Below are 27197 nucleotides of genomic sequence, written 5' to 3'. Positions count from 1 at the left end.
TCCACATTCATTTTTGAATCCTGATTTTCTAGGGTTCTAAAACAAGCAAAGAATCACCTTCCACAAACTGAAAGGCAATGTGAAGGATAGCAAGTGGGTGGAACCTTGTCTGCTCATGTGTAGATTTTACGCATGAGTAGAACATGCGTCCAACAACATATAGAGGACACCACGCTAGGGATGGCCGTTCTAGGGCAATGGGGCATAAATGTGCATAGGAAACAGCTTTAAAGTGCAATTCAGATCTCATAACAGGTGATAGGAAAGATCCCTTGCTGAGATCTTGGAAGGCCCACCATTGCCAAAATACTCAGAGAGCTGCCTTAAATCAAGGCAGAGTGTTTTGTTCATTTAGCCCAGTATTGTTGACTCTATTCTGACCAACTGGAAGGCACTAGGTTGGGGAAGGCTATTCTTGTGTTGTATTTGTATCTCTGATTTTATCAATGTGGGTTATATTTCTAATTTCCCTTTCTACTTTTGTATTTTATAAAGCAGTAACATTTCCAAATGTGTCAGGAATATGCGCTGTATAATCTTGAATTATTTTAGGCTACTCCATGAGGTATTATAATTCATGCTAAACTGAGTGTACTTGCCATGACTGTTGAGTTCTGGCTAGCTAAGACCCAAATCCCATTGCAGAGGTTTGCCATGGTGGTAAATCATTTCCACTGTGTGTGTGTGTTCGTTGTCTTTGTGGATGCAATACCACTTGGTCCAAGTTACACTAATGTTTGTGTTCCACTGTGGTCTCTGGCTGAACAGGTTTTGCAGGATTTTGTGTAGGGTGGTCAGATGCAAAAGGACAGGAATTCTATACTTTTAATAGTTCACCTACTGAAATTCCCTCTTATGCATAACTATTAAAGATGCGCTAGGACTTCAAGCTGTAGTTTGGAAAAGCTGTAACTAGCTTCTAAAAGCACAACTATTCCAGGTATAACAGGCATATATATATTAGTGCTTCTGTCACTGACACATATTGGATAGAACTCAAAGGAAGTTAGCATACTTCTCCCTATACAATGCCAGGAATAGTTTTGAAGCCATTTTTTTGCTTTTTTAAAAAGTAGTTTTTTGATTATATGAAAAAAACAGGTGTATATGTACATATGTGCTCATTTAGCTCTTAAACAAGCAAATAGATTAAAAAAAATAATGCAAAGTTTCCCTTAAGAGTGAAACTGATTACTCCAGAAGCTGCTTGACATCCAATCTAGCCAATTTCATCACTCCATTGATCTGACTAGGGAAACAGTTGCAGCAATTAGAAATTAAGAACTTGGAACAAACAAGCTCCCCCTGGCTCTTACTATTACACTTGTATCTTCATGCAGCTATTGATACAGGATTGTGACTAGTGCTATTGTAATAGCGATAAGAGGAAAACTGGTGCTGCTGTTCCCCAGAACAAACCTATCTGTACACAGCCCAGGTTGTGTTGCTTCAACCACAAGAGAGATCTCTGTGGTAAAGCTGCATAATTCTGCTAGCTGGTTAAAGGTAAAGGTAAAGGTACCCCTGCCCGTACGGGCCAGTCTTGACAGACTCTGGGGTTGTGCGCCCATCTCACTTAAGAGGCCAGGGGCCAGCGCTGTCCGGAGACACTTCCGGGTCACGTGGCCAGCGTGACATCGCTGCTCTGGCGAGCCAGAGCCGCACACGGAAACGCCGTTTACCTTCCCGCTGGTAAGCGGTCCCTATTTATCTACTTGCACTTCGACATGCTTTCGAACTGCTAGGTTGGCAGGCGCTGGGACCGAGCAGCGGGAGCGCACCCCGCCGCAGGGATTCGAACCGCCGACCTTTCGATCGGCAAGTCCTAGGCGCTGAGGCTTTAACCCACAGCGCCACCTGCGTCCCTTCTAGCTGGTTACGTTTGTGCAAAGGCTCTCCAGGTGGTCAGTAGTTTAAAAATGCTGAATCATGCTTCAGTAGGTCAACTTAAGTAGTTTTAGATCCACCAACACTCACTCCATAGGTGAGAGCTTGAGTTCCAGTCCACCAGTAATTCAAAAGCCTTGCCGATATCCCAGGATATGGAGCTCTCCCTCATGAAAAGTAGCTCTGTAGAATTGACATTTATACATGATTTTAATATTTGAAGGTGCTTTTGACTCAAATTAATTTTTGGTTTATTTTGTTCTCTTTCATATATTCATTCAAATAACTTTCTCTTTGGATTCTTTTTCTTTGGCAACCACTCATAGCCAAGTAAGATTGTCTTGTCTTCCATGAACATGGTCTTAACGGTGTGTCCATAGGTGACTGTGGAAGCCAATTCTGGATCCACACATCCTTCCACAGTGGAGACATAGGTTTCTGGGTGGGAGTTGATCAGGGTGAGGGTTTGCCAAACGTGGCTTCCTCTTTGCACATTTCTCCCTTTCGTCCTGAGTTTGAGCGTCTTCAAAGTCCATGCCACCTTTGGCAAAGGCTGTTCTCCACTTGGAGCGCTCTTCGGATTACAGTACTTTGAAACCTAGGGATGTGGGTGGCGCTGTGGTCTAAACCACTGAGCCTCTGGAGTTGCTGATCAGAAGGTCGGCGGTTCAAATCCGCACGATGGAGTGAGATCCTGTTGCTCTGTCCCAGCTTCTGCCAATCTAGCAGTTCAAAAGCACACCAGTGCAAGTAGATAGATAGGTATCACTGTGACGGGAAGGTAAATGGCGTTTCCGTGTGCTCTGGCTTCCATCACGGTGTTCTGTTGCACCATAAGCGGTTTAGTCTTGCTGGCCACATGACCTGGAAAGCTGTTTGTGGACAAACACCGGCTCCCTCGGCCTGAAAGTGAAATGAGAGCTGCAACCCCATAGTCGCCTTTGCCTGGATGTAACCGTCCAGGGGTCTTTTTTTCAACCTTACTATGAAACCTCGATGAGTGTGAGCATATATGCTTATGTGCACTGTATACATGTTTCTGAGCAGCTGCTGAAAAGTCTGTAGCATTTATTTAATGAGGAAGGTTGTTCTGAGCTCAGTGGAGGGGGACAAATTTGTATACATGATGAAGATGATCCTACTTGAAGCTGTGGAGTAGAACGGTCAACAAGCTGTGGCTCATGACTGAAGTAGACCTTAATGTCTTTCTGGAGTGTGAAAAGCAGAAATGCTAACAAGGCTTTAGTCAACCAGTGTGAAGAAGATACAAGATTTGTAACTCAATGCTGTTCTCAGCACTGAGTGACCTTTAGGAGTTTCCCTGTATCCTGATAAGACTCAGGATCAGGGGTCAGCAACCTTTTTCAGCCGTGGGCTGCTCCACTGTCCCTCAGACCATGTGGTGGGCAGGACTATATATATATATATATATATATATATATATATATATGAACGAATTCCTGTGCCCCACAAATAACCCAGAGATGCATTTTAAATAAAAGCACACTTTCTACTCATGTAAAAACAACGCTGATTCCCAGACCGTCCACAGGCCAGATTGAGAAGGCGATTGGGCCGTATCTGGCCCACGGGCCTTAGGTTGCCTGCCCCTGCTCAGGATCATGTCAACTGCAAAATAATGGCATCTTGCTTTTCCAGGTGTTTGCCTCCTGACTTGCCATTTTCCAATACAGAATTTCTTTTAGCTGTGAACAAAGGGAGAATGAAGCAATCAATCAGGAAGTAGGAATTTTTAAAGTAGTTTTTTTAGATATTGGAATTCAGCTTCATCTCTGTTTCATCCAAGAAGTTTTTTTCTGATATCTTTTTGTAACGTAACTGAACTCTTCTTTGGAACACACACATTCCAAACTATCGATGTCAGAGTGTATTCTTACCGCTTTTAATAATTTTACTTTGCTTTAGGCTTCTCTGTGCTGAATTTTCCATGTACTTTTTGTACAACTCTGATTGATTTTTGTTATTTGCTTGAGGATATTTTATTTCTCCCTTATCAGAATTCCTCCTTGTGATTATTAAACATAGTTAGGTGTTTCCTGACCTTCGTCCTATGGACAACTTTGTATTCAATTTTTTAATAGTTTATTTTGTTCAGATTTCACTATTTTATTTTTAAAACATTTTTCTTTAATTTTTACCTGGGGTAATCTTCTGTTTGGGTTTTCCTGTACCCTGTATACTAGAAACTGGATTGATCTCTAGTAACATGGATCTAAGACTGCAGGATCCTGATTTCTGGAATTTCACTCTGGGTTGGTATCTATGTTCTTTTTTAAAACAAAAAGGCCATGAAATTAGGACAGCTGGGACCACATAGTAATCTTTAACTAAGGCGGGTTTGTTGTTGGTGAGCCAATGTAGGATTCGGCAGTAGTTAAATTGTAGTTAATTTTAATATTGCATATTGTAATCTTTGCGCATAATAGCCACTTTATTGTTTATTGGATTTTTCGTCCCCCAAGATGTATTTATATATAATGTACTTTTGATTTCTCTTTGACAATATTATGCTTATATCTTTCATAAACTAAAATGCATTGCTTGGTCTTCTGCTGAAGACTGAATCTTTCCAAATGAATCTTTCCAAACAGATTGTAACCTCTTGGGTCCTGGTTGGTCACCAGCCTCTTAAAGGTAAAGGGTAAAGGGGTCCCTGACCATTAGGTCCAGTTGTGACCGACTTTGGGGTTGCGGCGCTCATCTCGCTTTATTGGCCGAGGGAGCCGGCGTACAGCTTCCGGGTCATGTGGCCAGCATGACTAAGCCGCTTCTGGTGAACCAATGATATAAACTGAGTACCTCGCTTTCAAAAGATCAGATTTGTTGTTGTTGTTGATTGAATATAGGTTCATTTGCAAATCCTATGTAGAGTTTCAAATAAGTAAATCCCATTAAACAAGAAGACTTAATTCTGAGTAAGGATGCACAGGATTGTGCTGAACCTGTTTCTGTAGCAACTAATTTATCTCTGCAATGTTAGCATGCAATGCAATTATTCCTCATTTGTACTGCATTATCCTTCTCACTGTTTATACTGGGATGAGCTAAAACTTCATTACGATTCAGAGAGCATAGAGAGCCGTTTTAGCCAATCCATTCTTTCTGGAATAGTTGACATTTTTAATGAGCTTCAGTTAGTGATGTCTGTTAACTTCAGTGGGAATACTCTGAGTAGGAGCAGCATCGAATATAACCCCATACTGTATATCTGAGACTTCCCATGAAAATCAGGCTGGCCGCTGTTAAAAACCCAGTACTGGTCTACATGGTCTGATTCAGGCAAGGCAATTCTTATGCTTTCTTAAGAGTCTCACTGTCATGCAGAGAGCAGAGCACAATTTGTACCAACAAATATCCATCAAATATGCCCTCTAGCTTCTGACCTTAACTGTGACGTCCGCATAGCTATGGCCCAGCAACTTCACTACTGGTTGGAATTAGGGAATGAGTAATAGACAGCTGTTTGGAGTTGTTGACAGCAGAGCATCTGAGGTCAGTCTTTGCTGAGGTTGTGGGTACCACGCTGGTGAACTGAGAATTATAGTGTTGTAGCTCAACTCATTATCCTACACTAGAGTAGGATTAATTAGCCTAACTACTCACGACAGATGTTTATACAGCCTTTATTAGCCTTACAGCTCTTAGGAACATTAAAGTAAGAGCACTTCTTTAAAAAATAAAAAAAATGCAAAATCTTAAGTGCTAAAAATTGTGTTAAAAAAATTCTCAGATAAAAGTCAGCTTGGTATGGTGGCTAAAGTTTTTGATTAGGGCTGAAATACCTATTGAGTTCTGAAGCTGTTTCTGTCACTCTTTTTGTGCTGCTTTGGAGGAAGGATGAGATAAAATATGATTAATGAATATATTTCTAATCCCAACAGCAGACGTCACTTAAACTAACATATAGTACTGCATGTCAGAGTTGCTATTATTTATTTATTTAAAGTAATATACCGCTTGATTGTAGAAAACCGCAAAGCTGTTTTTGTGTGTGAGAAAGGAGGGATGATTCGTTTAACTCACTGCGTTCTCCCCTGCCACTTCCCCTCCAAGGTGGTTTTCCTTTCAGCTGAGAAGGGACCCTGAGGATCATCTAGTCCAACCCCCTATAATGCAGGAATATGCAGCTGTCAGAAACCGAACCTGCAGCCTTGGTGTTGTCAGAACCACACTCTTAACCAATTGAGCAGTCCAGCTATCCCTGGATCAAGCGGCAAATAACATTCAACAGGAAAATAGGTCTTCTTCCTGAAATCTTTGGAGCCCTTTTAGACCTTTTAAAATTCTCATTCGTCACAGATTTTTAAGAGACTGGGTGGCCTCTTTTCACAGATGCTGTGGTAGCTGGTCTCCTGCATCATCAGGGAGTTGGACTGGATGACCTTTGAGATGCTTTCCAACTCTTTAATTTTAGGACATTCTCATTGAACGAATTCAACAAGGGGCAATTTATTTTATTTTCTCTCTCCTTTGCTTTCATCTGGAATAAGAATGCCATGATGGGACAGGCTAAAAGGGAAATCTCTGTATGTTGAAATGTTAAAAAATGTTGCAAAACTATCTTTAAAAAAATGAGATACTGCTGTGAATCGGATTCTTCTAAGCTGCAGGCATTAATCTCTGTTTTCTCCTTTTTCTGTTTTCTCCTTTTTTCTGATGCACATTTTTAGGGGGGCTTTCTCAGTTGTGCGGCGCTGTGTCAAACTCTGCACTGGACACGAATATGCAGCAAAGATTATCAACACCAAGAAGCTCTCAGCAAGAGGTAGGCTTCCTTTGTTTTGTGCAATAGATGAGGCTTTTGAAACTCATATTACAGGACAATTCTCTGGTAGCAGGCCACTCACTTGTTGTTTCAATCAGGAGAGACACAGGGTGCTGCAGTGCTCAAATAGGAGTACAGTGTTGAATTATGAGAGACTAGGATAGATAGGAGATAATTGCGAAAGACAGGAAGCTGCTATAGATATTGAGTGCAGTAATCACTGCCAATCAAAAGGGGGGTGTAGAAGAACTCTATAAACAATAAGACTTATCTCCTTCAAGGTATTTCCCAATCTAAGCTTGGAATTTTCCCTTTTTGTAGGCAGCAAGAATAAGAGAGCTTTTGCCCTTTCACTAATAATGCTTTTGCCCTTGGAATTTCAAAATTTATGATTAGCTCAACGGATGGGGTATTTATACCTTATAGACTGGAACTAACAGGTTGTGGAAGGGTATATCTATGAGATTAATGAAGACAACGTGAAGGAAATTGAGTTTGCTGAAGCAGTGGTACTGTAAGTGATTAACCCAGACCTTGTGATTGTAGAGCTGGGCAGTAGGTGAAGATGGGACTCATTAAACCATGACGAACTGATTTTTAGGAAGTCTGTTAGCCCCAATGAAGCAGCTCCCACTGAACAGTGAGTCGCTATTCAAAAGAGGGCTGGACATGAGGATCTAAGCATAGCCTTGCTATTAATTTGATTATTTAAGATGAGAATGATGGTTAGTTTTCTGACAAGCCATTGTGACTAATAAGTTTACCTATCCATGAACAACTGTGGCAGATTTTGGTACTAAGCTGAATTAGGCAAATTGGATTTGTTTCTAGATAACAAAAGTTGGCCTGCTGTGGTGGTTAATTTAGATGGCTCTCATTGAGCAATATGTGCACACAACTTTTTAGGGAAGTGGAATGGAAAAACTGAGTTGGCTCAGAGATGGGTCAGTTAAAGTTTGTCTTTCAACTCCCAAAATAATATTGCCTTATGTCTATGAAAATTGTTTATGATTTTCTATGACATACATACATAAGTGCACTTTTCTCTCCATATGTGCAGAGTACCTTTCTGTTCTGATAGGAAGATAGGGAACGGCAGTGTGCTTCTGGGCATCCGAAGAGTATTAATTTGAAGTCCTTTGGTTTTCGTTTTTGAAAGCTTATCAATGACAGTACTGAACCTGGTGAGGCTCTAGCTGGTTGATAGCCTTAAAGGCAAACAGACAACCAAGGTGCCAATATGGTCCTGGCTTTGCAGGGCTGATGTTCTATTTCTGAGCTCAGTCAAGACAGAGTCATTTTATGCAGGCACAACAGGGTTGGGAAATGCAGTGTCTGCTTGTGCCTCTCATAATTACTTCCTGTGTGGCCTCAGGAAGATTATCTTCATTCTTTGAGGACATTGGCTTCAAGATAAATAGGAGGTAAAGTCGAGGTTGGTTCACTAAATTGTTAAATTAGCAGAGACATCCCTTGTACATCTATTTCATTGACTTGACGAAGGACTTTGACCTCATCAGCTGAAAAGGACTTTTCACACTGCTCAACAAGATAGGATTCCCACCTAAGTTCTGCAAGATGATTGTGTCCCTTTCATGAGAACATGCATGGCACTGTTCAGTATGACGATTCATCCTCTTTGGCATAGTCTTCTCCCTATTGCTTTTCTATGCCTTCAGCTTCACTGAAGATGGTGTCTACCTGGGTTCCCCCCATAACCAACAACATTTCCCTTGACGCTGAGCTGGACAAGCATAGTGGCAAGGCAGCTATGGCAATGGCTCGCCTTTCCAAAAGGGCATGGGAGAATTTGATGCTAATGACCAATACCAAGATGAAGTTGCATGTTGAGCACACTGCTTTAATGAAAGTGAGTTGTGGGCAACTTACACACTGCCTTCAGGAAGATTTTGGGCATCACATGGCAGGACAGAGTCTCAAACACAGATATGCTCTCCCAAGCCCACATTCCCAGCATGTTTTCATATTTCCATCTCAGTGACATTTATGCTGGCTTGGTCATGTCCACAGCTTGGAAGATGGCAGGATTCCCATGGACTTGCTCCACAGAGCGCTGGCTTCAAGCATTAGGCCTGTTGGCAGTCCAGCTCTGTGTTACAAAGATGTCTGCAAACGTGACATAAAGGCTGGCCACGTTAACCCTGCTGTAAGTGAATCCCTTGCAGACAATCACAGTGCCTGGAGACAGGCAGTCTGGGTGTGTATCCACAGCAGTGATCAGAGGAGGAAGGACTGCTGGGAGGAGCACAGAGAGAAGAAACACCATGGTGCACCTGCAGCAGCAAAACCAAACATGTTCATCTGCCCCACCTGCAGTAAAAGATGTCGATCTCATATTGGTCTCTACAGCCATAGTAGGAGCTGTAACTCTTGAAAGGTTTGACTTTACCCCCCCCCCCAAAGGCTCACTTCTCCATTCTGCCCCAACAATGGAAACTGGATTAGTCCCGGCAATGAAACTGGATTAGTAAAGTTTAGATGCAGGGGAGATATTGTGGCTGAGATGACTTAGTTTAGAGAGGAGCTGATTAGAAAGTGACAAGTCTGAAGTGTTTAAAGAAGCTGAAGGTTATTAACTGGGCTAAACTCAATGATCTCAGGAAGGCCACAGAGGCTAGCAGGGGTTAAGTCAATGAGGCATGTAGTGCCTGTAAGTAGTATATAAGGAAGGGTATTATGATTGGAGTAGAGAGGCTGACAAATAAGCTGCTAGAGTCAAATCGCAGTAATGCTATTGGCTAAAGTGAGATGAAGGTACAGTGATGCCCCGCAAGACGAACGCCTCGCAAGACGGAAAACCCGCTAGACGAAAGGGTTTTCCGTTTTGGAGGCGCTTCGCTAAACGAATTTCTCTATGGGGTTGCTTCGCAAGACGAAAAAATCTTGCGAGTTCCCGCGGGTTTTTTTCGCTCCCCCCCCTTTCTTAAGCCGCTAAGCCGCTTATCAGCTGTTCCGCTGATAAGCCGCCTCTCAGCTGATCGCTAAAAGCCGCTAGACCGCTAATAGCGCTAATCCGCTAAGCCGTCAATGGGCTTGCTTCGCAAGACGAAAAAACCGCTAGACGAAGAGAATCGCAGAACGGATTAATTTCGTCTTGCGAGGCACCACTGTATTTGACATTGAAATCCTTAGTCAGATCTATGCAGGCCTGCTTAGGATCAGGAGAGCACTTCAAAAGGCTAACTCTTATCCCCTTCTCTCTGTCTCTTGTTTCTTTCCCAGCTGGAAAGAAGGCAGATGTCTTGTATTCAGGCACAGTAAATTAACTGTTGAATTAACTGGAACACCATGTGTCCTGAGCCCAGTCAAACAGTTGCATCCAACCCTTGAAAGTGATTTCGGAATACAGGACCAGTCTAACAGGTCAAGATTCTTAATGTCTTGGAGTGTACCGTATTGGTAGACTTCAAACAGGAATTCTAGTGGTAGGAATGAGGAACATGAAATGTGAGAAGGGGACTTGCGGGTTGGCGTCCCCGGCAATGGCGGAGCTCCTCCGATCGGGAGGAACTTGCTCCGTGGAAAGTTGGGTCTGAACCGCCACGGCGAAGGCGGAGACCCATTGAAATCACAGGCGGAAGAAGCTTGTGAACCTGGGATTCGGCTGGCACCTTTTGCGCCTCCCCTACTCGCGGGGAAACCCTGTTTTGGGGATCCGGAGCAACGTGGGGTGAGCGGTGCGGTGCTTTGAATCGACCGCTTCTTTCACAGAGTGAAGCCGCATTGCTGTTGCCGGAGAGCGCTGACTTTTTCTTGTGGACAATTGGATTTTAAACAACAACCCGTGAGTAAAATGGAAAATTGGATCTTTAAATATCTTAATTTGGCATCGAACGGGGAAGGTTCAAAACAGGAAGTCCGCCTTCCCCTTTTGTAAATAGACTGAAGCAAAGAGCTTACAAGTCAAGGTCTCGGAAAGCCTTATGTAAAGGATTAAACTTCCATCGATTGAAATTATTAGACCCCCCTTGGAAGCAGGAGAAGAGGGGGGGGGAATTTTGGACTGTGTATCCTGCAGGAGAGAGTGATTAAAATTAAATTACCACTGCTCTGAACCTGGGAACGGGCTCCCAGTGATTGATGTTTCGGGAGAGTTCATTGACAGCGAAGAGAACGGATGTTGACAGTCAGTTAAATAGGAGAAATATATTGTTTCCATTGTCCGCTTCTGCGTTTAAAAGGGAGGAAAAGTATCTGAAAATTGAAACTATCTTTACTTTTTTATCTGTGTCGGAAAAGACTGATACAAGTGGAGACTGTTTCCCTCTAGAGGAAGCTTTTAAAACTGTTACAAGAGTGGAGCTGGGAAATCTCCAGCTGCTTGATAAGAACTGTGAGAACTAGAGATTGACCTTGGATATTCAAGAATGTCGACAGGAGAAGCCTTATAGACTGCATTTTCTAAGATAAGCCACTTGTTGGAACAGCTTCATAAAAAGATGGATGCTGTGACTACTAAAATTGACATTTTGGAACCAAAAGTGAGCACCAATACAGAAATTATTCAGGATTTGGCACAGGAATTTATTTCAACAGGACAAATTGCTGAAAAGGAGAAGGAGAAAGTTGCTGTTGTCGAACCTAAAGTAATACAAGGGGGAGCCTTAGCCTTACAGAGGCAAATTGAGGACTACAAGTTGAGGCCCTTTATGATTGAGACTAGAAAAAGTCAGATTTTGAAGATCGGAGCCTGGCCTGGACTAGAAAAGGAAAGTTGGAAAGATCCCTCTATGCAGGGATTAACTGACTTTTGGAATATGGACTTGGGTCAGGAGGAGATTGGAGTTCTGGGGGCCTTTGGATTTGAGGAATTTTGAAACATGCCCGGAAATACTTTATGGATCCTAGTTTGAATTATGGAAATCTGGCTGACCTGTCGAGAAGGAATAAAAGTATCGTTGGATTGGAGTTTCCCCGAGATCTGCTCTTCAGTATCAAAGAATATGAAGAAGACTAGCAGAAGGGACGTGGAAAAGAGTTAAGAGCCTCGGACATAAGATCTCCAGGTTGATGGACTGTATGGAGTTGACGGAAGTGGCTGGTAGAGTCCGAGACTGGGGAGAGGAGATGGTGGAAGAAGATTGGAAATTTAAAGTCTATATATAGAAATATTGTAAAATTAATGAGTGATAGAAAAATGTTGGAAGGAAATTTTATGGCTTTAGCTGAAATGCTATAAGGAGTTAAGTTTAAATAAGTATAATAATTTTAATAGAAATAAGATTAAAAATATGTTAAGACATTTATATGATAGAAAATAGAGAAAGATGGAAAGGAATTGCTGAAACAATTAATGGAAGTGGAATACAAAGAGGGAGGTGAGAGGAGGTCAATGATACAAGGGAATGAAAGATAGAATATGGAAAAGGTATGATGTATGCTTTTAAATTGTTTTTGTTTTGTTTGGTTTAGTTTATTGTGTTAGTTTAATGTGTTAAGGTTGTGTTTTGTATTGTTTATGTATTGTATTGTTTTTTCTCTTTTTTGTTCTTTTTTGTTCTTTTGTCTTCTTTCTTCCTTTTATTTTTTGTAAGCTTTAAAAGTAATAAATATTTTTTTTAAAAAAATGAAATGTGAGAAGGGAAAGGCACAGGTAGTTCAGGTTCCTGCGGAGAGCTGAAAAGGAAGACCTTGCTCATGGTCCCACTGCTGTAGATCAGATTGATGGATACTCATGACATGACCTCCTCAGTTTTGGTGCCAAGGTTATTTATGGGAATTGTCTTATTTCATATATTTATATGCCACTTTTCAGGCTAAACACCCCACAGCAGCTTATAAAACAGACCCCCGATACAACATGAAACTCAAAAATATAATTAAACCACAAACTAAAAAAAAGGAAATAAACAAAAGAATACAATCTCTTATGAGATCTGACTAGTCCTGTATGTCTTTTAGGATTTAGATTTTTATTGTAGATGTTTCTGTGTGTTTCTTTTAACCTACTGTTTTAGATTTGACTTTATTAGCTTTTTCAAACTGTTCCATTTTCATGATGATACTGTTTGTTTTAATTGTCTTGCTGCTTTTAATGCTTTGTGACACAAAGGCAGGATGAAAACAAGCAAATGAAATGAAATGGAAAAAACTGAGAATTTCTGCATAGCAAATTTAGGAAGAGAAAAGCTGAAGCATGGAAAATTTCATCCCTTTAATTTTTAAATTAGATTAGCTCATTGAACACAGATTCAGAGTGAATATTATAATTTAGGAAACCCTCTACTTAGTAGATTTGTTAGATAGTTTTTGTTTTTTTTAATTATTTGAATAGATTTTTTAAAATAGCCCACAATTCCCCCCCACAAGTTTCTAGCTTCTTTAATACAAGCAGTGAATAGTTGTTAAGAAAGTGATAATTGTGCTGGTGTGAGTGGATTTCCTGGAGATGTTTGAAATATACTTAATGCAGAAGAAAAAGAAGGAAGGGAGACTAATGAGAAAATAGAGTTTCGCACTTCTGAATGACATCTCTTATTCAGCATTGACTACTGTTAATGTAACTAAGAAGTTGAAGTAACACCTGTGGCTAAAATACCTAGGAGGATTCCCTTTAGTTTAGTTCATCAGGTCTGTTTCATGATTAGATTGATTTAGAAGGAACTTTGCACAAATTACTTCTTGCTGCATTCTTTGTGTGCACTGGTAGTTGCCTTAGTAAGGTAAAGGTACCCCTGCCCGTACAGGCCAGTCTTGACAGACTCTGGGGTTGTGCGCCCATCTCACTTAAGAGGCCAGGGGCCAGCGCTGTCCAGAGACACTTCCGGGTCACGTGGCCAGCGTGACATCGCTGCTCTGGCGAGCCAGAGCCGCACACGGAAACGCCGTTTACCTTCCCGCTGGTAAGCGGTCCCTATTTATCTACTTGCACCCGGAGGTGCTTTTGAACTGCTAGGTTGGCAGGCGCTGGGACCGAGCAGCGGGAGCGCACCCCGCCGCAGGGATTCGAACTGCCGACCTTTCGATCGGCAAGCCCTAGGCGCTGAGGCTTTAACCCACAGCGCCACCTGCGTCCCTGGTAGTTGCCTTACAAGGAAATAATTTCTTTGCTTAGTGAAAGCATGCCTGTGTGGGATCTGGATACCTTCCATTGATGAAGGGCTTTGGGAAGGGACTTTAGCTCGGTGGCAGAGCAGATGTTTTGCATGCAAAAGACCCCAGGTTCAATCCCTGGCATCTCCACAGTGGACTGTGAAGGACTCCTACCCTTTCTGAAACCCTGGAGAGCTCCTGTCACTTTGTCAGTATAGACTCTAGACCAGGGGTAGTCAACTTTTTTATACTTACCACTCACTAATGCATCTTTCTTGGTGGTAAAATTTCCTTACCGCCCACCAGTGCTAGATGGAAGGAGGATTCAGCTTGTGCCATAGAACCCCCTACTGCCCACCTGGAATCTTGAAACACCCACTAGTGGGTGGTAGGGACCAGGTTGACAACCCCTGCTCTAGACCAAGGGGTGGGGAACCTTTATCAGTCTGTGACCCTTAGAGCAAAACTTTGTTTGTGGGCAAGGGCAAATTAAATGAGGTATAGAATCTAGTTACGTGAATATCACAAGTTTCTCCTGGATGGTACCCATGATACGCGGGTGGCACTGTGGTCTAAACCACCGAGCCCTTGGGCTTGCCAGTCAGAAGGTTGGCAGTTCGAATCCCCGCGACGGGGTGAGCTCCCGTTGCTCTGTCCCAGCTCCTGCCAACCTAGCAGTTCGAAAGCACGCCAGTGCAAGTAGATAAAAAGGTACCGCTGTGTTGGGAAGGTAAACACCACTTCCGTGCGCTCTGGTTTCCATCACGGTGTTCCGTTGTGCCAGAAGTGGTTTAGTCATGCTGGCCACATGACCCGGAAAGTTGTATGTTGACAAACACCGGCTCCCTCAGCCTGAAAGCGAGATGAGCGTGGCAACCTCATAGTCGCCTTTGACTGGACGTAACCATTCAGGGATCCTTTACCTTTACCTTTTTTTTTAACCCATGATATCACCAGTGATGAGGTTTATAACCCTTCCCTCTCCATGTTTGGTTCATTGCTATGTGGACAACCTAAGCACATCTGAACAAAGCACTGGGTTTATGTGCCCACCCTTCTGTTCCCACATAGCCAGGGGATTAATTCCACTTTCAGAAAATAGTGGCTTGACACATTGTATGAACCTAGAATCCTGGGTTGCAGCAAACTTAATTTCAAAACAAGCCACCTTTAAACTGTGGGCTAAGAAGCTGGCTTGTTCAATTAGCCACAGTTTGTTTCAAGAAGCCAGGATTCACAAACTGATGTTCTAATTTTCAAAAGGAGTCTGTTTCTCTTGCCCATGTTGGAGGTGAAATGGGGTGGATGTGTGAGCCTGATGCTTGCCTTGCTGCAGGTCACCCATGTAGCATAAAGATAATGTAGCATTTTGCAATTTGTTCTGTTGTGGGACTTTCGATACTGGGGGCTAAGTGGTCCCAGCGTCTTTCCACAGCACTGAAACATGCATGCACTAATTTAGCCCTTCAAACAACCAAAAACGAAAACGGTTTGAGCATCAGCAAAGGTGTATCAATGCCCTAGCATTCTGTGGACCTCCTTTTGTTTCTTATTCGCCGTACAGTCCTCTATGACAGCTAAAGCACACCTTAGTCATATTGTCAGCAGCTAAATTTTTGTCTGCCGTGGCCAAAACAGACACTATATGAGGCTTTCCTGAATAAGACCCTACTTTTAAAAGTAATTAGTATCCTCATGAGGCTGTTTTGGAGAACATGGCATTTGCGGAGAGCAGGGGTATTAATCCTTTCTTCCGTCCTCTGAGGCCTCTTCCCCATCTTAATTCTCTCTTCCTTGAAGTTGCTTTTAGTTCTCTGCAAGAGAAAACTACGGGAACCGTGGTACCTGCATGTTCAATCTAAAATACTTTAATAATCTAACAAATAGCATCTTTTGGAGAATTCCCATCATGCCCACCTTTTTCTAACCTGAACCCTCCCAACCTTGTTGTTTTGTTCAGAATTTAACCTGAAGGATAATTCTGGGGAGCTCCAAAGCGTGTTCATGACCTTGTGACATTTTAATTGGTCCCAACACACCAATTAACATCCTGCTAATTTTGGAATTGACAGTGAGAAAGTTTCCCAAATGAAAGACTGCTGCTTTCTTTGACTGCTTATTCCTACAGTAGATTGCCATCTTAAGATGTGTCCCTCTCATTGACATTACAGTACATTTGCCTAGCTCTGATTTCCACTTTGGCCTTTCAATTGTCTTTGAGTCAAATAATTGTAACCCTTAAAAAAAATGCTACAGTCCAAATCACCTCTTGGCCTTCTGTTACACCAGCTTGAATGTTCATTGTCTGACACAATAAGAATTATTTCTAGCACCACAGGGTGGGCAGGGAATCCTTTTAAATTTCTCCTGGATCTTTCCCAGGTTTGGGGTTTATTTGTTTTTTCCCCTTATCTTTTTAATTTATACATTTTGAAACTTCATTAACACTTTGGGATTTTTTTGTAAAAACTCATTGGTAGCTCTTAACAGCAAAATCTGGTATAATTAGGAAGCAGAGTGGCAAAAGCTTTCAGAACAGCAAATGATCCTGGTAGTTACAGACCAATTAGCAGGAATTGATCCTGTTCAATACAGTGGAAAAAAGTGATATAAGGCACTGTCAATAAGCATGTAAAGATCACTTATCCAGCTAAGGCTGCTCACAAATACTTGGGGAAACAGATGCCATCAGACAGTCCTGTTGTTTTTCCCAAGTGAGGATACAAGAAACACAACAAAATTGTGGGATTGTTGTTGATGCACTCTCTCTCTCTCTCTCTCTCGTTCATCCTATTTAGTGGGGCATTATGCTTTTGTTGAAGTATATGAGCTTATTGAGAAATGAGCTGCCCACAAGATTTGAAGCTGGAACATTGACCCCACCCATACTAGAAAATTTCTCTATTCTTGACAGTGTTTACTGCAGTGCTTAGAAATCCAGTCCATGTTTTCCTAGCAATTCTAGTGTACTGGAATCTGGAGCAGTCCTCAACTAGGTCTTACTGTATTTTTGACTCAAGCCCTCTCTGGTTTTGCAAGCTAGAGTGGGTCTGGCAGTCACAAAAGGTTCTGATATGCCTTGAGTGTAGGTACTTCTTTGCTACTATAGTTCAGCCTTGTTGGGTTGAAATAAACGACAGACGAGTGACAAGTGTCATATGGGAGGCATCTCCCGAGCATGTCTCGGGGCGTCCTTTATTGAATATTACAGCATTGCCACATATGTGCTTGTTGCTGATTGGTTAACACAAATACAATACAAGGGTTGCACACAGGCATCAATCATCAATAGACCAAAGGCTGGGAAAGGGAACACAGAATATAGCATTCATCTGTAGATGTGGTCAACCAAGCACTAAGAACAGGTCAGGATGCAATGTCTCATGAACTCAATGTGAACTGAACATTCTAGGGTGATGAAGGTATGTCTCAGCTTAAAATGGTTTACCCAGAGTCATGTGTAGAAGCAAAACTTCCCATCATCAGCCTTGTAAATAAGCCCATGAAATTCCTTGCTCCTACTTTTGTTTTGTTTTGTTTACTAGTTTGTTAAGAGGCTGGTAGCCTGAATTTCCAAACTAACCACTGAGGAGGAGAAGCCACCCAGTTCCTCAGCCAGCAAGCTACTGGCTTATAAGCAGGCATGCTAAATGCACAAGTAGGGTTGCCATATTTCAAAACGTATAAACCAGGATACTCTCAAAATTTTTGAGCTTTTTAAAGGAAAACCCGGAATTTGTTGAGCTTTTTTTTTTTTAGACAACCCCAGAAGTTGTTGAGCTTTTCTTTTTCTTTTTTACAAAAACATTAAAAAACATTAAAAAACCCATAGTTGATCCAGGACAAAGTGCTGCCTTTCAAATATCCCCTCCCCATGTCAATTCCGCCTTTGAAATTCCAGTAATGCCTGCATGACAGCTTTTTGCATAAGTCACTAGAGAATGCACTGTTCTTACTAAGCTGGGCTAGCACTAGGTAAAGGTAAAGGTCCAGTCGTGGCCGACTCTGGGGTTGCGGCGCTCATCTCGCTTTATTGGTCGAGAGAGCCGGCATACAGCTTCCAGATCATGTGGCCAGCATGACTAAGTTGCTTCTGGCGAACCAGAGCAGCGCACGGAAACGCCATTTACCTTCCCACCAGAGCCGTACCTATTTATCTACTTGCACTTTGATGTGCTTTCAAACTGCTAGGTTGGCAGGAGCAGGGACTGAGCAATGGGAGGCCTTTCATAGTGAGAATTGTGTTTTTACATAGTCTTGTGATGATGCAATTATATGCACATTTTCCTGAGAGTAAGCTCCATTGTACACAGTGGGACTTCTGAGTAAGCATGTATAGGATTGCTATGTGAGAATCTCTTTCATATTTGACTGTGTCCTAAGTTGAAATTTTTGTTGTTAGTATCCTAAGTTGAAATTTTTAAATTTGTACTTAGCTCAGTCCCCCTCCCTCGCCACTGAAGTATATGATACTAACAATAAAAGCACCAGTTACAGAAAAGTGGTCCAAAATTTCTTTTATTTATTATTATTTATTAATTGAATTTAATAATTAATTAATTGAGGTCTCAAGGCAGTTCACAGAGCAAAATCAAATTATAAAACCACAAAATATATAATGAAAATAAAAACAGCAACTCAATAGCCCCCCCCCCAAAGCATAGGGAGAGCATTCCACAGAGGACCATTTCAGAGAACAGAACATGTTCTCATGTTTCCACCTTCTGGACCTCTCAAGGAGGAGGCACACAATGAAGGGCCTCAGAAGATGATTTCAGGGTCCAGGTAGTTTCATATGGAAAGAGGTCCTTGAGATATTGCGGTCCTGAGCCGTTGAAGGCTTTATAGGTCCAAACCAGCACTTTGAATTGAGCCCGGAAACTAATTGGTGGTCAGTGCAATTGGACCAGGATCAGTGTAATATGCTCAAACCATCTGAATTCTGCACTAGCTGAAGTTTCTGAACCGTCTTCAGAGGCAGCCATACGTATAACACATTGCAGTAATCTAATGTTGAGGTTACCGGAGCATAGACAACAGTAGGCTATTGCTGTCCAGATAGGGGTGTAGCTGGGCCACCAGCTGAAGCTGATGGAAGGCATTCTGGGCCACTTGAGGCCACTTGAACCTAGAGTGACAGCAAAGGATCCAGGAGGAGCCCCAAGCTACAAACCTGCTAGAGAAGTATTAACAGGGACATGTTTCCCTCGTCTCTCTTATCAGCAGATGTCATCATACAGGGCGACCAAAGCAGTTTCTGTGCCAAAACCGGGCCTAAACACCGATTGAAATGGATCCAGAAAATCAGTTTCTTCCAACAGCACCTGGATTAATTCTTAAATTAACAATCCTATTTGATTGATGGATTGGTTTTTGACTTTCTAGGGTGCAGTCTTATACATGCGACCCACTGACTGAAGGGCATTAGAATTCAGTGGGAGCTCCTTTATCCTGAAGGAATGCAAGGTATACACCAGCACTATAACAAGCAGCGAAATATTTTGGGCTGGCCCTGTGTGGAGGTGCAACAGCAAGGAAAGCTTTGTTGAAATACGCCTGCAACACAGCTGCAAAAAGCACAGGAGCGCATAAAAAGAAGAAAGAGCGGGGGGATGAGAGAGAGCTGACAGAGCTTCCCTGAGGTCTGTTTAGAGAGCCTTGTTTTGTGCTTTTTCCTTTCCCCTCAGTCTTGCTTCCTGCTGGTTGTTCCCATTGCCTCCATTTGTCGTAATGATCTCTTTGGGTAATAGCTTTGCCTCCAGCTCACTGATCAGATAATACTGGACCCAAAGTCAGAAGCTGTACCTGCCCATGGGAGTGGGAAGTCAGGGACCTTACTATTGTTTGTTTTTTGGGAAAAATAATAATGCTTTTAAATAAAAAATGGCGATTGTATATTTATAGGAAAGTCTTGTGTGCAGCTGATTAATGTTTGTAGCCCCCTGTCACGTCCTCTGCCATGCATGGATACAGCTCCAGCTGAGAATCCACCCCCACCCACCCCAGTCTTCCAGCAGCATTTTGTATTGAATTTTAATTGCTATGAGCCACTTTGGGAGCTGCTTGGCTGAAAAGCAGGATAAAAATAAAACAAATAATGCTGTTGAATAAGATCTGACACAAGCTGAATTAGTGCAGTGAATGAAAGGTTATCTGTGAGACCCATTCTGTGTTTGCCAGAGATGCTAAAAGAGTGATTGTGGATGTCATGGGTGATTGTGATTGTCATCCCAACCCTATGCATGTTTACTGAGAAGCACGCCCCACTGAGTTCAGTGGCGCTTATGCCAAAGTAAGTATTATAGGATTGCAGTGTTAGTTCTCTGGATCATTTCCCACCTAATCCATTTGTTTCCTTGCTTGGACACTTACTGTATTTTTCGCTCTATAAGACACACCAGACCATAAGATGCACCTAGTTTTTGGAGGAGGAAAACAAGAAAAAAAATATTCTGAATCCCAGAAGCCAGAACAGCAAGAGGGATTGGTGTGCAGCGAAAGCAGCGATCCCTCTTGCTGTTCTGTCTTCTGGGATAGCTGCGCAGCGTGCATTCACTCCATAAGACGCACACACTTCCCCTTACTTTTTAGGAGGGAAAAAGTGAGTTATAGAGCAAAAAATACAGTAAGTAAGTAAGTACACCCTTTTCAGACGAATTTGTGAGAAGTAAAGCATGAGGTGATTTTAAAGAAACGTGTGGGGCAGTTGCAGTGGCCAGATGCAAAAGGCGACAGGGCTCCTACACTTTTAGTAACTGTGTTATCAAACAGGGAATTTCAGAAGGAGCTGTGTTCTCCTTCACACTTGACTACTCTAAATGCGATTCCTATGTGTGTTTGCTCCAGATCGAGCCCCACTATGTTATGGTCTTATCCACATGCATTTACTTCTTTTTGAGCTTTAAAATACCTCATTGTAAAACAGGGAATCATCCTGCCTCCCGTGCACTTGTGTGGATGTTGGTCAAAAGCCAGTGAAAAACCTTATAATGCTTTATGTAAGACTCGATTGGAATGCTACATTTTTATTTTCGATCCTGCAAATGCATATTGTATGCTAGCTACCGGTATACGCCAGTCAGAACATTTATGGAAGCCACTCACCCATTTTTGCAACACAGGTGAATAATAAAACTGACTGACTTACTTACTTGGTGGTTGCGAGGATTACAACTAGACAATGTATGTGATGCAAACACTTGAAAGCACTATACCAGTATGAAGCATTATTGTAGCACCTTAAAGATTAACATATTTAGGCTGAAATCTTGTGTGCACTTAAGTGGAGCATACTCTGTTGAGCACAGTGGCACTTACTTTTAAGAAAACATTCATAGGATTGTGCTGTTATTGTGTCAGAAGCTTCTATGGGATAGATCCCACTTCATCAGATACTGTATTTTTCGCCCTATAGGACGCACTTTTTCCCCTCCAAAAATGAAGGGGAAATGTGTGTGCGTCCTATGGGGCGAATGCAGGATTTCGCTGAAGCCTGGAGAGTGAGAGGCATCGGTGCGCACCGACCCCTCTCGCTCTCCACGCTTCAGGAAGCTATCTGCAAGCCTTGGGAGCCTGGCGAGAGTGCCCGCCGGGATCCCAAGGCTTGCGGGCAGCAGCCTGCAGCCCGAAGCATGGGGCGCACTCCGGAATGCGCCCCGTGCTTCGCGCAAATGTCCGCAAGCCTTGCGAGCCCGGCGGGAGTTCCCGCCGGGCTCGCAAATCTTGTGGGCAGCAGCCAGTTCTGGGGGCTGGGGACGGGGGAAGCTCAGGCTTCCCCCGCCCCCAGCCCCGCAAGCCCCGAGGCTAAAAACGAAGCCAGGACAGCTAGCGGGATCCATCCCGCTCACTGTCATGGCTTCTTTGCTCTTTGGGGCTCGGGGGTAAAAAAATAAATTCCCCCCCTTTATTCCCCCCCCCCAAATAAGTGCGCCCTATGGGCCGGTGTGTCCTATAGGGCGAAAAATACAGTATATGTTTATCCCACTCTGTCATCAGAGAGGTGGGGAGGAGGAACGTGATAAAGCAAATGGGTCAAATGGCTATGAAACGTACAGTCTAAGAATTCTGCATAAACTTCCACATGAATTTCAGTTTTGTTTAATTTCTATGCAAACTAAGACCTTCATTGTAGTGGCAGCAGTATGTTGGAACAATATTCCCATTGAAATCAGGCAGGCACCTACAATTCTATTTCTCCACCTGCTGAAAATATTTCTGGTTTGCCAAACATTTTTAGATAATTCAATTTGGCCATTTGTTCACTTTTTTATTATATTATAGTGCTTGAGTAGGGACGCAGGTGGCGCTGTGGGTTAAAGCCTCAGCGCCTAGGGCTTGCCGATCGAAAGGTCGGCGGTTCGAATCCCTGCGGCGGGGTGCGCTCCCGCTGCTCGGTCCCAGCGCCTGCCAACCTAGCAGTTCGAAAGCACCTCCGGGTGCAAGTAGATAAATAGGGACCGCTTACCAGCGGGAAGGTAAAACGGCGTTTCCGTGTGCGGCTCTGGCTCGCCAGAGCAGCGATGTCACGCTGGCCACGTGACCCGGAAGTGTCTCTGGACAGCGCTGGCCCCTGGCCTCTTGAGTGAGATGGGCGCACAACCCCAGAGTCTGTCAAGACTGGCCCGTACGGGCAGGGGTACCTTTACCTTTACCTAGTGCTTGAGTTGTACATCACATTGATATTTTTTGAATGATTTTTTGTGTGTTGTGGAAATACTCCTATAAATAAAGGTAAAAAGTAAAGGACCCCTGGATGGTTAAGTTCAGTCAAAGGCGACTATGAGGTTGCAGAGCTCATCTCGCTTTCAGGCCGAGGGAGCCGGCATTTGTCCACAGACAGCTTTCCAGGTCATGTGGCCAGCATGACTAAACCGCTTCTTGTGCAACAGAACACCGTGACGGAAACCAGAGCGCATGGAAACGTCGTTTACCTTCCCGCTGCAACAGTACCTATTTATCTATTTGTACTGGCATGCTTTCAAACTGCTAGGTTGGCAGGATGCTAGGTTGGCTGGAAAGTAAACAGTAGTGCAATAAGTAGGGGCAGATTTGGCTTCTCCACCTGGGAAGGCAGCCCATCTAGGAGATGGAAGACTCTGATCCTAAACCTCTGCTGCCTTGTGGCATATCTTCAGGAGAAGAAAAGGCTAAGGAGTAGGCCCTACATAAATACAGAGAGGAGTCCCTAAGATGGTTGAATGGCATCTTGTATGCTTCCTTGGGCAACTCCTACAGCCAAGCAGGGGCCAAACAGACAAGAAGGAGAAGGAGGGGCAGAAGAACTCCATGTGAGCTGGGAATGACAGGCTGGAACAAAGAGACACAGAGGATGGCTTTTTGTTGTCCTTTGAATCCATTGCTGCCCTTAAGAGGTGAGCCAGACTCTCGTAGCATTTGAATGATCTGCAATCCCTCCATCTCCTCTAGGTGTAGGTTGTATATATTTGTAAATAAAACCATATATCATAAAGACGCCACAGTCCTTCTTGTGCCTCATTGTCCCAAAAGGGAACACAGACCTGGTAACCTCTGGAAACTTGCTCCACTTACGGAGATTGGGGTGGCATGTAACAATACATACAGTATTTTTTGTGCCTTCGATTTTACTTTCAACTTTTCTTATGCTCAGAAACCTCTTGTTTATAATGTATAAATAGACTTATGAATAAAGTTACATTAAAATATATTCAGCACTGGATGGAAGACAGCTGCCATTCCCTACACACCAAAACAAACCCTTTAGCATCCTTTAGGAAGGAGCATAGGGGTCATTATTTCCTTTTCTGGGAACCTGTACTCTTGTGCATTCATGCTGAGCTGTGGTTTGGCTTAGCGTTATGTAAGGACCAGGTCTCACTCTCTCTTAGACTTCACTCTCTTCAGCCTCACGCTCAAACTTTTTTTTGGAACTTCCTGTCCCCAAATTCTGACAGATTTCTAAATGAGTCTCTTAAATTTTCCCTCCCTGTCCTCCTTGTCATAGCATCTTAACTTGGTGTGTCAGCTTTTCTGTTACTAACATTTCAGTTTTTATTTTGGGGCATTTAAATGTATTTATAAATCTGTTGATTTCCAGACTGACAGATTTACCTGCAAGCTGTGCAAATCCAGGAGTAAGTTGCATTATAAATTTATAAAGATTTTTCTACGGAAGGATGGAGAAATACTCAAAGCTTGAAAGAAGTTCATAACACTGGGTAGCATTAACAAAAGAAGCATTGAGCCCCAGGCACACTTCATTTGTTTTCTTGACCATTGAATACGTTTTTTTTCCTTTGACATTTAAGACCACAAGGAAGATAGAACCCTGACCTAGAAGGCCCCATATGGTTTGTTACTTTAGAGAGGGCATGGATAGTGTAGCTGCCAGAGAACAAAAATTTGAGGCCAGGGGATGGGCAGCTACTATTATCTGGTTTTCCTCTCAGAAGAGAGCTTCCAGGTGTTCAGCCCATTTCATATCAGGATTGCTCCTGCTGCTGTTCCATAATCCATAATCCTTTCCCCCAAGACCGCCATTGTGAAAATATAGAAAGGCAGCTCTAACACCAAACTGATTGGTACCCATTGGAGCACCTGGAAAAGAAAATGTTTTAAGGTAAAGGAGGCCCCACAACATGCATTAGCAATGGACTCTGTTCTGGTATTGGGGTCCTGGCACCTGCCCATGGGTGGAGCACATTTTACCAGGTCATTTTACTCTTGCGTATCTTAGTTTACAGTTGCCAGGCACTACTAAGATACTTACTGTGGCTTGGTGGTGGCAGCTTAGTACATTTGTCAAACCTGAGAATCAACTCTGACAAAGCTGTTCGCAAATGTTGGGGGTTTGGATCCCTTTAGGCTGTCAAGTCCCTGTAGCATACAATTGTCTCTATAAAAAAGTTAGGGTTGGGAGAAGAGAATAAAAGCTTCCAAACAAGGTGTCAAATACAGTATAGGAAATGGAACTCTGTTCATGTGGTAGTGGTCTGAATTTGGGCAGCTCCTGTTAGGATAGGTAGGGATCCTGCAACGATAACTGAGGGTGAACTGGGCAGGGCCATATCAGCGGGTTGTTTCTCCTTTGTTCAAAATCTTGTGCTAAATCCCTACATAGAATAGCTATGTTAGTTGGTTTCAGCAAACAAAAATGGAGTCCTGTGGAACCTTAAAGACTTAACAGATTTGTTGCAGTGTAAGCTTTCGTAGGGGACGCAGGTGGCGCTGTGGGTTAAAGCCTCAGCGCCTAGGACTTGCTGATCGAAAGGTCGGCGGTTCGAATCCCTGCGGCGGGGTGCGCTCCCGCTGCTCGGTCCCAGCGCCTGCCAACCTAGCAGTTTGAAAGCACCTCCGGGTGCAAGTAGATAAATAGGGACCGCTTACCAGCGGGAAGGTAAACGGCGTTTCCGTGTGCGGCTCTGGCTCGCCAGAGCAGCGATGTCACGCTGGCCACGTGACCCGGAAGTGTCTCCGGACAGCGCTGGCCCCTGGCCTCTTGAGTGAGATGGGCGCACAACCCCAGAGTCTGTCAAGACTGGCCCGTACGGGCAGGGGTACCTTTACCTTTAAGCTTTCGTAGACTAGAACCCACTTTGTAAAATGCATGGATATTATCCTCATTAGACTGGTAGCATGCCAGGCATTTGAAGAAGTGGGGTCTAATTCACAATTGGCTATGTCACAGTAAATCTGCTAGTCTTTAAGGTACCAGTAGACTCTTTTGTTGTGTATGTTCAAAATCTCAAGTTACCCTTAGATTGGTGCAGCTTTTTGTGAACTTAGGAGACTGCACTGGATGCAGGCTGATTTATCTCCTTGCATAGAGTTCACCAGCATGTCCTTAAGCATGAATGTATTAACACATTTTTTTAAATAGAAAAGATACGTAACTGTTCCGATTAATAAGTAGTGTGTGCTGTCATTAACTCCCCGTTGACATGCTGAGTAACTGGAGATTTTAAACTACTTTAAAAAGAAAATTAAGAGACGAGAGTTGAACCATTTCTTTAAAGACAAAGTCTTGTAACCTCTAGACATTCTTTTTTTAAAAAAATAAAATAAATAAATAATGGCATTACAGAAGGCGCTGTTCCTGCTATGGAGGTAGGTGGGGGGAATTTCCGAAAGGCGGCGCTTTGTCCTGGATCTTAGGCAAGTCAATCGAAAAAATGCATTTTACTTTTTGAAATATGACAACCCTAAGGTAGGGCTTCAGTATATTGGCAGCTTCACAATATATCCTGCCTTCCCATCAAATTATTTTACAAGGTGACTTACTTCAAAACAAAAAGAATTACATTAAAGCCACCCTACAGAGAAGATCATAGCTTGGTGATAAGTTCAAATCCCCAGTTCAAAACCTGACATCTTCAGTTTAAAGGAATCGGTAGCGAGAGATGGGAAAGTCTAGAAAGCAAACAAAGTGTGAGGAAGTTGCTTTTTGACAATTTAGCTTGATGAAGAGTTCTGGAGAACTTGAAAGCTTGCACACTATTGCGTGACACTTGGGCCAGCCTGATAAAGGCATTGCCCTAATGTGACTTTTAAAGCATGCAGTTGTGTAGGAAAGAAGTGTGTACCCTGTCCCTGCTATATACTGACAGGGTTGGCATCAAGGACTGGCATTGCTAGGCATCTGCTGAGGCTGGCATACTAGCCAGGAGCTCACTGCTGACCCCCAGATCCTGCTTGTCTCCCTCTTTGCTGATCCCTGCCTGTTTGCCTGCCCTCTGCAAACACACAAATAGTGGCAAGAGTGAAAAGGTGTGGAAATGCATCACTTGCCTTGCCTTCTTATTTGGGGCAGTGGTGCAGCTTAGACCCAGAGAGAGAGGGCATGCCATTTGGTGCTAGTGGCAACAGCACAAGGATAGGGGCCCACAGAGAGCATCTTGCAGACAAGGTGTTGATCACAACTTTAGAACCAAGGACTTTGAACTGAAATAATTAATATAGCAGTCACTGCTAATCACCAACTGGGTCAGGGTTCAGGTAAAGATTGGGGGAGTTCAACACTTGCTAGGTATTTGAGGCTTCTGTTGAAAGATCTGGATTCTGAATCTGGCTTCCATATGGATCCCATTGCCACTGGCATTTATTATTATTTTTTACTCTTTTATGTTTGGTATCTGTCTATATTAACATTCTCCATGTTTTCTGTATGTTCTCAATGAGTGTTCTTGCTGCGTTTTGCTTTGTATAAGACTGTTTATCGGTTGCCCAGAGCGTAGGCACAATGGGAGCCCGTTCACCTCAAGGTACCATCTCAGCTGTCCTGCCGCTTCAGCTCCCGGTGTTAAGCAGCTGTTTCCCTTTGAATGTGTGAACTTCCACAGTGTGTTTCCATGGAGACTTGTTCTAACTGAATGTGTGACCCATTCCTGCTGCTTGCCTGTCCCCACCATAGAGCTGCCGTCCCTGCTCCCTTTTGGGCATGCATCTCCCAGTCTTGTTTGTTTCCGCAGGTCCTTTTACCTTTAATCTTGGAAAC

General features: G+C 43.2%; 1 protein-coding gene across 13 annotated transcripts in view; it reads left to right on the top strand.

Moving 5' to 3' along the window:
* Positions 1 to 27197, top strand: part of CAMK2B (calcium/calmodulin dependent protein kinase II beta) — a 203923-nt gene that overhangs the window by 44878 nt on the left and 131848 nt on the right. For all 13 annotated transcript variants that reach the window (XM_079954994.1, XM_079955003.1, XM_079955002.1 and 10 more), the window contains exon 2: positions 6579 to 6673. In XM_079954994.1, coding sequence (XP_079811120.1) covers positions 6579 to 6673 — 95 coding nt within the window. The remainder of the gene's footprint in view (positions 1 to 6578; positions 6674 to 27197) is intronic.

The sequence above is a fragment of the Podarcis cretensis genome (genome assembly GCF_951804945.1).
Source record: "Podarcis cretensis genome assembly, chromosome: 15".
NCBI classification, from domain to species: Eukaryota; Metazoa; Chordata; class Lepidosauria; order Squamata; family Lacertidae; genus Podarcis; species Podarcis cretensis.
Note: the sequence above shows the minus strand (reverse complement) of the source record. Positions and strands in the feature narration are given on the sequence as shown.